Genomic DNA, 9,804 nt, shown 5'->3' on the forward strand with positions numbered 1-9,804 from the left:
CTTTGAGGGGGAGAAAACAAAAGGAAGAGTGAGGCCTGAAGTTGGGACTTGGGAGCAGCCACCGTAGACTTGTGCATTCTGCATTGAAGCGTAGAGAAGAAGAGAAGAAGCAACAGCAATGGGTTGGATCGGAGAGACTATGGATTCCATCAAATCTCTTCAGATCCGGCAGGTTCTCACTCAGGCTGTTAGCCTCGGTTCGTTCTTCTTCTCCTCTCTCTCTTTTTTCCGTTTTAATTTTTCATTCAATTTACCTTCTATCGTATTTGCCTACACTCCCAAGCAATTCCAATTTTCACTTCTCCGATCAAATTCTTCACTCCCAGCTGTTTTTAGGGTTTTTATCATCAACTCCGGTTGCCAATTTTTTCACTGTCAGCGTTTGCAAGAGCATTACGCTAGCATGGATATCTTCGCTTTTAGCTTTAGGGGTTTATCTTTAGCGGCTCTCACTCCCACTCTCACTCTCACTGTCACACTCGTTATAGACGAGGATCAATATGATTTATGGTAATCCGATTATGCAAACAACATAGGGTTATTGTGTCCACACCTTGAAACCATTGTGTTTGTCTTCCGTACTTCTTTTCATTCCTCTGTCCTACTCAAATGTTTCTATATGCATGTGCTGCTGACAGTAATTCAACATTTGGTTAATAACTCTGCATAGGCTATGCTGTTTTATCATAAGTACTGTCGACGGTATGGTTTTCTTGGTCTATCTGTAGGATTTTTTATTTTTTATTTTTTATTTAGCAAAGTATTTTATGTCTTGACTCAGGCATGATTGTTACGTCTGCGTTGATAATATGGAAGGCATTGATGTGCATTACTGGCAGTGAATCTCCTGTTGTTGTTGTTCTTTCTGGAAGCATGGAACCAGGATTCAAGCGGGTGAGTCTGTCTTATGCATTAAAGCTTAACTGTTTCTGTTGTTTTTGTTCTTTTTCAGTAAATAGTATTTTTGTGTTTCTTGTACCCATAATTCGGGATATATTTCAGTGAGAGTCTTGTGTATATATGCAAACTATTCTTGTCAACATAGTTTGTCTGCTACTTTGTGGTTTTAACAAATGCGGCTAATGTGCAGGGAGACATCTTATTCCTGCACATGAGTAAAGATCCAATTCGGGCGGGGGAGATTGTTGTGTTTAATGTGGACGTAAGTTTGCTCTTGGGTTGTTTCTTTATATTTTGCTTAGCTTATTTGTATTTATCAGAATCAATCTATAAAATAATTATATCTGAACCATTGTGTATGGCTTAACTCAGAATAATAGTTTGTTTATTCTTGTTAGTTATATTCATTGTTTGATTCTCTGTTTTCTGCTCACTACTTTCGTATCATAATTGACTTAAATGAGATTATTTATTGACACGTATTTTTGTATTTAGGGACGTGAGATTCCAATTGTTCATCGTGTAATTAAGGTAAGCACCTCTGGGACACCTAAATTGTCTTTTAGATGGAAAGTTAGGGAAAATCTGTTCACAGCATTGCATGGGGGATCCACTTCATAAGTGTGTTGCTGAAGTGGTGCCTATTCAAACTGAAACTACATAAAGTACATAAGCTGTTCTTATTTAGTTTGATGTCAATGCAAACCAAATTCTAACCTGGATTTTATCAACATATGTACCACCAGTTTTTGGTTCTTAATTTATCTTTATCTTAATCTCTAAGGATAAGGAACATCAATCTAGGGTGGCATTAGAATTAGAGGGGTTCATGAATCTCAGGGTAATAGATATGAATATGATTGATACTTATCGTTCCTTGCAAAATGAAACTTCTTTGCTTAAAGTATTTTTATCAATTTATATTCACTGACAACACTAAAAATGGAGAGCATCAAGAATATCTGGATAATTCATAAGATTGATTAGTTGGATTTATCCTTCTTTCCAGCAAGAAACTTGAATCCCTCAAGTGCACATACATGCATACATGCACGGATATTCACTTGTGTAAATTCTATATGTTTTCTACATTACACATCCTCTGGTTTAGAATTCTCTATGCATTTTGAAATATTGTGATGATTATGGTTGCCATATTTTAGAGTCTCAACACTTCATCATGCTGTAGGTACACGAAAGGGAGGATACTGGGGAGGTTGATGTTCTCACAAAAGGTAATGCCTAGTTCATGACTTGATAACTTCATGGAAATGTTGGCTATATTTGATTTTTTGGTCCTCCATTTTAGAGAAATACTAGTGATGCTTGCAACACAAATTTTCTAACATATTATTATTGAACACATTTACCAGTAAAAGAAATGGACCCATTCTCTATTCAGTTAGAAATGCATGAAGTGTTTTAGTTCACAGTGTATTGTTAGCATCTCTCTTGTACGACACATTTTAGTTATCCATTTTAGTTAGTGGCTATGTTAATGTAGTGCTTCCCTTGATTTATTTTGCTGTCTATGGCAGGAGACAACAATTATGGGGATGACAGGCTATTGTATGCTCATGGTCAGCTTTGGCTGCAAAGGCACCACATAATGGGTAGAGCTGTCGGGTATGGCATTTTTTTAGTTACACTGGCTCCGCTTATTGTAGAATTGTTTTCTAAACCTGTTTTGTTATACCCAGCACTTACCTGTTCTGGCAAGCACTCAGTTATTTACAATATTTAGGTTATATGTTCAAGTCTTCAACTGTAATAAGAGAGAGATGTTTGACATTAAAGTAGTAAGCATTTTTTGGCAACATTCTAAATGCCACTACTAGAGCATAGTATCTGACAATGTGCGCAATTTCTAACACCCAATGTGCTCTTGAATACGAGCATCATGCCAAGTGTTAATCCTACTTTATCCCAAAATGATACCAACAGTTTGACATTTAATAGTATGAAGCATTTCATTGGTAAGTAGTTTTCCGGTGCTAAACAAATTGCTTGTATTGTCATTGGCAGGTTCTTACCTTACGTGGGCTGGGTGACTATTATTATGACTGAAAAACCTATTATCAAGGTTTGTTTGCTGTGCCAATCTATTGTGTTCATGTAGCTCGTGTAGATTGTTGACGGTTCGAAACTTAATAGTTTTCTTGTGATGCTGATTTATTGAAAAGCAACGGATGATACTTTACTCTGCAATGCGATAAAATGATCATTTTCGAGATGCATGACATATATTTTAAGTTGCAGCAAGTATGAAGTATTCTAAAGCTGTCTCATCTTTGCAGTATATTCTCATTGGTGCTTTGGGGTTGCTCGTGATAACTTCAAAAGATTAAATGATGATTCTAAAATCAAACTGCGGCCTAAACTCCGATGGTAGTATTGAGCAGATGTCATGCTTTTCTTGCAGGTGTCATTTTGTACCATTCATAGTATGGGGACTATATAATGTTAAGAATTAATGAAAAATAGTTGAATTTTGATATTTACCTTGATGAGTTGGCATCTGATTGAATTCCATCCCCTCCTTTATATTCTATTTTAGTGCAGTTTAAGATTAAGCCTATAAATCTGCTGTTTCTTATCCACAATGCCACCTGCGGTCTATGTCCATTAAAAACTTGCGTAGTTCTTTGTGAAAAACTTTAGCTTGCCCATGCTTTACTAATCTAATATATAGTTTTATTCAAATTTTACCTAGATCGATCCTGAAGGAAAGCTAATATAATATTTCTTGGGGGGATTAAATATTTTTTGTTGGTTATTTGTAGCTTTCACCCCCCTTTTGAGTTTGATCACGGATTTCATTTTTTGGGTACTTCACGGTTGACATTTTCGAACTCGACATCATTTTTAAGCTAGAGCCACTTCTGTGTCAATCTAAAACGTAGATGGGGGGTCGTAGTCACGCCAGTAAGACCAAAATAGCACACAATTAAGTTTAGGTTTAATAACCAATTTTGTTCTCAGTTTCGTTCACAAATCTCAATTTAGTCCCTCGTTTTAAAAGTGATTGAAATGAGTCCTTACTTTCAAAATGTTGAGTCAAATTAGTCATTTCGGTCAAACAGAAACAAACAACATTAAGGGTTTGATGATTTGCCAGAAGAGATATTATTTTATAGATATCTATAAAATAATATCTCTTATGCTAAATCATTAAACTTTTAAGACCATTTGAATCAGTTTAACAAAAGGGACTAATTTGACTCAAAATTTTAAAAGTGAGGACCTATTTCAAACACTTTTAAAACGAGGGACTAAATTGAGATTTGTCAACGAAACTGGGGACAAAATTGGCTATTAAACCTTAAGTTTATGGTTTTTCTTAGTTCCACCAATTCAACCTACCTAATATTTATGTTACTTTTATGCCATACTTGAATGGTTGATTATCTCAACCACAACATTTATTGACATTTTTAATCAGGTAACGATACTTTGACACATTTTTTTTTTACATCCATTTCATACTACCTTTTACTGTTTTCTACTCTTTTTTTTTTTCTTTTGAAATACAAAAGTTTATGTTTATAATCATTCTCCGCTTAAAAAAATTGTCAAATAATAATTATAATTATAATTATTGATGTCAAATAAATTTTTTTTATGAGGACATTTTTTTTCCAGTAGTTACTTATATTTTTAATTTTGACACTGAAAATTATGAGGAAATTTTTAGCTAATTTCCAATTTCATAATTTATTTTTTTATTTTATTTTAATGGCTATAGATGAGCCAATCAAAACGATAACAAAAATAAAAAATAAAGGTCTATTAACGGAATAATTCTCCCATAATGATTACCGAAACATTTTATTCCTTCTAAAGACAATGTAAAAACGGCATTTCATTTCATGAAATCTTAAACACACCATACACCATTGAATTATTATTGAAATTGATTTCTTTTATCATTCCGGCTAATGTCTTCACAAATTCTAATAGTAAAAATTTTGAATTCTGATAAGAAAGTAAAAAGTATAATTTATTATATTTTTATTTATACAACAAATTTACAAGTTGGGACTAAAATTAAAAATAAAATATTCTAGTTATACAATATTTATTACATGTATTAAAACTAATGATATAATTAGTCTAATATTTTCATCTTCATATTATTCTCTAACAAAAATCATATGTATATACCAAAACTTATGTGATAAATCTTAAAAACTGTTAAAACAGAAACGAAGCTTGATTTTTAAGAAAAAGATAATCTTTTTGAAAAATGTTACACTTATATAGTTTCTTTGGCAACAGGAATGTCACTGGGAAATTATTGAAACCTGAATATCACCACTTTTCCATGAAACCCTTTCTTCCTCCTTTCTTTCAAACTCAACAATGTCCAAAGCCATTCTTTCTCGAATCAAACCTCGTCACCGCCACAAAATTTCCTCCTCTTTGCCTCCCCACATCAACAAACTCGTCTCTGACGTCATCCGAATCCTTAAATCCCATCAATCGCATGAATCCCTCCAATCTCGCTTTGCTCAATCCAATGTTCTTGTTTCCGACATTGCCCATTTCGTCATTGATCGTGTCCACGATCCGGAGCTCGCTCTGAAGTTCTTCGATTGGGCTTCCACCCGACCCTTCTCTTGTTCTCTCGATGGGGTTGCCCATTCCTCTCTTCTGAAGCTCTTGGCCAGGTTCAGAGTGTTCTCGGAGATCGAGTCGGTGTTGGAGAGCATGAAAGCTCAAAACTTGATCCCTACCCGTGGAGCATATAGTTCTTTAATTCTTACATATGGAGAATCTGGGTCGGTTGATAGGGCTCTCCAGTTATTCCATGCAGTGCGTGAAATGCATAATTGTTTTCCCAGTGTTGCCGCAAGCAATTCGTTGCTGAATGGCTTGGTCAAGAGCGGGAAAGTCGATGTTGCGCTTCAGCTGTATGATAAAATGCTTCAAACAGATGATGGAAGTGGTGCTGCTGTGGATAACTATAGCACCTCGATAATGGTGAAGGGCCTGTGCAACTCGGGGAAAATTGAGGACGGTTGGAGGTTGATTAAGGATAGATGGGGAAAAAGTTGTGTGCCACATGTTGTGTTTTATAATATGATTATTAATGGTTATTGCAAGAAGGGTGATCTCAAAAGTGCAACCAGAGCTCTCAAGGACTTGAAAATGAAGGGGGTTTTGCCAACAGTAGAAACTTACGGAGCTTTAATTAATGGATTTTGCAAGGCAGGGGAGTTTGAAGCAGGTGATCAATTTCTGACAGAAATGGCTGCAAGGGGATTGAATACGAATGTGAAAGTGTTTAATAGTATTATTGATGCAGAATATAAGCATGGTTTGGTAGCCAAAGCAGCTGATACAATGAGAAGGATGGCTGAGATGGGTTGCGAACCAGATATTACGACTTACAATGTTATGATTAACTTTTCATGTAGGGGTGGAAGGACTAAAGAAGCTGATGAACTGATAGAAAAGGCGAAAGAAAGGGGATTGCTTCCTAATAAATTTAGCTATACACCCCTCATGCATGCTTATTGCAAGCAAGGGGATTATATTAAGGCATCAAGTATACTTTTTAGGGTTGCTGAACTGGGAGAAAAGCCAGACTTGGTTTCTTATGGAGCTTTTATACACGGAGTAGTCGTTGCTGGGGAAATTGATGTTGCATTGATGGTCAAAGAGAAAATGACGGAGAAGGGTGTACTTCCTGATGCTCAAATTTACAATGTTTTGATGAGCGGTCTCTGCAAAAATGGGAGGTTTTCTGCCATGAAATTACTACTTTCAGAAATGCTTGATCAAAATGTTCAACCTGATGCATATGTCTATGCCACCCTGATAGACGGGTTTATTAGAAGTGGTGAGCTTGATGAGGCAATTAAGCTTTTTGAAATCATAATTAGAAAGGGTATAGACCCTGGTGTTGTGGGGTATAATGCCATGATCAAAGGCTTCTGTAAATTCGGAAAGATGACAGATGCTCTGTCATGCTTAAATAAGATGAAAAATGTGCATCATGGTCCAGATGAATATACGTATTCCACAGTTATAGATGGATATGTAAAACAGCATGACATGAGGAGTGCCCTCAAGATGTTTGGACAAATGATGAAACATATATTCAAGCCAAATGTGATCACCTACACCTCTTTAATCAATGGGTTCTGTAAGAAAGAAGATATGATCAGAGCTGAAAAAGTTTTCGGAGGAATGAAAACTTTCAATTTGGAGCCTAATGTTGTCACCTACACCACACTAGTTGGGGGTTTCTTTAAGGCTGGTAGACCTGAGAAAGCAACATCCATTTTTGAGTTAATGCTGATGAATGGTTGCCTTCCAAATGATGCTACATTCCATTACATGGTAAATGGTTTAACAAATACTGCACCTTCTCCGGTTCTTGTTGAGAAAAGCGATTCCAAGGAAAATGAGAGGTCACTGATTTTGGATTTCTTCACAATCATGATTTTGGATGGATGGGGGCCATTGATTGCAGCTTACAATTCTATTATTGTTTGTCTTTGTAAACACGGAATGGTTGACACTGCCCAATCTTTGAAAACTAAGATGCTGAATAAGGGATTTCTTATGGACTCTGTATGTTTCACTGCTCTGCTACATGGTTTATGCCAAAATGGCAAGTCAAAAGAATGGAGAAATATTGTATCCTGTGATCTAAGTAAGACTGAACTTCAAACTGCTGTTAAATATTCCCTGACATTAGACAAATACCTATATCAGGGAAGGCTCTCAGAGGCTTCAGTTATTTTACAGACCTTGATTGAAGACTCCAAGTTTTCTGAACAACCTGATAAAAATCTAAAGGTTATAGCAAGATAGAGACTGAGGAAATTCCCATGCATGAGGACATTTTACAGATTAAAGAAGTCAAGCAATATTTCAGTCATGTATGAATGTGTATATAATGTGATCTACATAGAATTTAAAGAAGACATTTATATTGTCTTTTCTGAATTCTATTAACCTTCTTGATGTCAGCAAACAGCAAATAGACATCACAAATTATCTTCAGACAATCATTTTATGAAGAATATATAAGTGAATCATTACAATCCCCAACCTTTTTCACTATTACTAGCATCATTTAAAGATGTTGAATCTCAATGCTTTGAAGCTGGCATGCATAAAGATGTTGAATATCAATGCTTTGAAGCCTGAGACAGCTGCTTGTAACAATAGAGGTTCTGAATTGATATAAATCTTGCAGTTGCGCGGTATGCATATCGGTTTACTTTTCTCCCAGGGGAAGCAACGGGAGCATGTGTATTACTTGTATATAATTGTTTGACAATTAACATCAAATGTGTATTAAATCTCTATTTCATTAGTCTGTTTCAGCCATTATCTATGAAAGTGGTCCAAGACCTTCCCAATTCCCACAAACATAGGAGGAAAATTTTCCTGACACGAATACACGATCCCAAGGTTGTTTGTTTCTTTGGTTTTTGACAGTTCCAAAGTTATTTCTTCAGTTTCTGGCAGTTCACTTACCATATTGGGAAAAGTACTCCTACATAATAATATGCCCTCACTGATATATTTTCGCCTACTTCAATGACTTTAATGCCCCTTTCTGACTATCCAATGGGATGGGAGAGGGGCAAAATTGCAGCGAGCCTACAACACTAACCAATTTCAAAGTCAAGGCATTGGGATATATATTTTGCAGACTAGTCTAAATGGAGTTGGATTCTTCTTCACCATATCAGATAGTTGGGTTATGCATGCATTCTGATTCAGATGTGAAAAAGCTGAAAAGTGTCTTATGGAAGTAGTTGAAATCTAGAATAGAGCTGAAGAACAGAGAAGAATAATTGGTTCTCCGTCATCCCAGGTGTGATCTTTGGTCGGTTTTCATAAATCAAGTACATTCAATAAAGTTCGCATGTTGCAGAGACATGCAGTGAAAGTGAAGCAGTGGAAAAGGAGGGTGGTGAAAAAAACGGCTGTCTTTTGGATTCTACGAGGAGTTGTTTGGTGGAGCATGGAGCCTCTCTTGAGGAAACAACTCCTAAAAACCAAAAAGATTCGTCGGAAGATACCCGACTATTCCGGCCACCACCCATAAATGGCTTTCCGGTGCCGTTACCACCACCCATAAGATTCACAACTGATACTGTGAAAGTCATAGCGAAACCTCCTAGTCTTGCTGTAATCCAACCTCATCCACTGTCCATTGAAACTCTCAAATTCCAAGCTGTCTTGAGAACCTGCAGCCATGTCAGTGCACGCATACTGATGTTGCTACATCAACTTTATCACCTTGTCTCGTTACATCTCTGAATCAATGTGTATATCCGGATGATACCTGGTATACGTAAGAGTAAGCTTTTGTCGAGTTTTTTCTTTTTTAAGAAATATTAATAAATGAATTTTAAACGTAAATAATATTTTTTTTTAATTTCTACTTATATAACGTCTATTTATATATTTTAAAACTATTATTTTTTTATTGTTGTTAAGATATAATAGATAAATCTCATTAGAATATATTTTTTTATAATAATATGATTTCTTTTGTATGTGGAGATGGTAGAGAATTATTATATACCCAAAAAAATGGTACTTAACTCCTAATTAAAGTGAATCCTTCCAATGTTATTCGTGTTTAGTCAAAATACCAAATAAAATTCTTTTCTACAATAAGAGAAACGCATAAAAACTACATATATACTTGTTTTTTCTAAAATACTAGATTTAGTATATATAATTGGTATTAGTGCAATTAGTGTTTAGTTTAAAGGCTAAATAATTGCCTTTTCTAAAATAAGAGGAACACACATAAAAAACACATGTATGAAGTTATATATATATATATATATATATATATATATATATATATATATATATATATATATATATATATATATATATATATATATATAGATATATATATAT

The 9,804-nt window shown here is 35.1% G+C and overlaps 3 protein-coding genes across 3 annotated transcripts; all 3 read left to right on the plus strand.

The window, feature by feature from the left end:
• Positions 1-3,482, plus strand: LOC106760948 (signal peptidase complex catalytic subunit SEC11A). The gene is made up of 8 exons (XM_014644397.2): positions 1-197; positions 782-894; positions 1,091-1,162; positions 1,396-1,431; positions 2,090-2,135; positions 2,439-2,526; positions 2,926-2,983; positions 3,198-3,482. The coding sequence occupies exons 1-8, from the start codon at positions 119-121 to the stop codon at positions 3,246-3,248; spliced, it is 543 nt and encodes a 180-aa protein (XP_014499883.1). The 5' UTR covers positions 1-118; the 3' UTR covers positions 3,249-3,482.
• A 1,616-nt stretch (positions 3,483-5,098) lies between these two features.
• Positions 5,099-8,892, plus strand: LOC106762186 (pentatricopeptide repeat-containing protein At1g52620). Its single transcript, XM_014645942.2, has 2 exons — positions 5,099-8,120; positions 8,235-8,892. Exon 1 carries the CDS (start codon positions 5,263-5,265, stop codon positions 7,723-7,725), a length of 2,463 nt encoding a protein of 820 aa, XP_014501428.1. The 5' UTR covers positions 5,099-5,262; the 3' UTR covers positions 7,726-8,120; positions 8,235-8,892.
• LOC111241587 (nodulin-C51-like) lies at positions 8,586-9,284 on the plus strand. The gene is given in 3 exon segments (XM_022780249.1): positions 8,586-8,677; positions 8,787-9,136; positions 9,139-9,284. Coding segments are annotated over 3 exon segments (531 nt in total). The 3' UTR covers positions 9,228-9,284.
• The last annotated feature ends 520 nt before the right edge of the window (positions 9,285-9,804 follow it).

The sequence above is a fragment of the Vigna radiata genome, chromosome 5 (assembly GCF_000741045.1).
Source record: "Vigna radiata var. radiata cultivar VC1973A chromosome 5, Vradiata_ver6, whole genome shotgun sequence".
Classification (NCBI taxonomy): domain Eukaryota; kingdom Viridiplantae; phylum Streptophyta; class Magnoliopsida; order Fabales; family Fabaceae; genus Vigna; species Vigna radiata.

What these genes read in the sequence shown, in the direction of transcription:
- LOC106760948 (XM_014644397.2), top strand. Translation starts at nt 119, where the DNA reads ATGGGTTGGATCGGAGAGACTATGGATTCCATCAAATCTCTTCAGATC. An exon ending in TTGTTCATCGTGTAATTAAG is followed by an intron (nt 1,432 to 2,089) that starts GTAAGCACCTCT and finishes ATCATGCTGTAG; the next exon opens with GTACACGAAAGGGAGGATAC. An exon ending in GGTTGATGTTCTCACAAAAG is followed by an intron (nt 2,136 to 2,438) that starts GTAATGCCTAGT and finishes TGTCTATGGCAG; the next exon opens with GAGACAACAATTATGGGGAT.
- LOC106762186 (XM_014645942.2), top strand. Translation starts at nt 5,263, where the DNA reads ATGTCCAAAGCCATTCTTTCTCGAATCAAACCTCGTCACCGCCACAAA.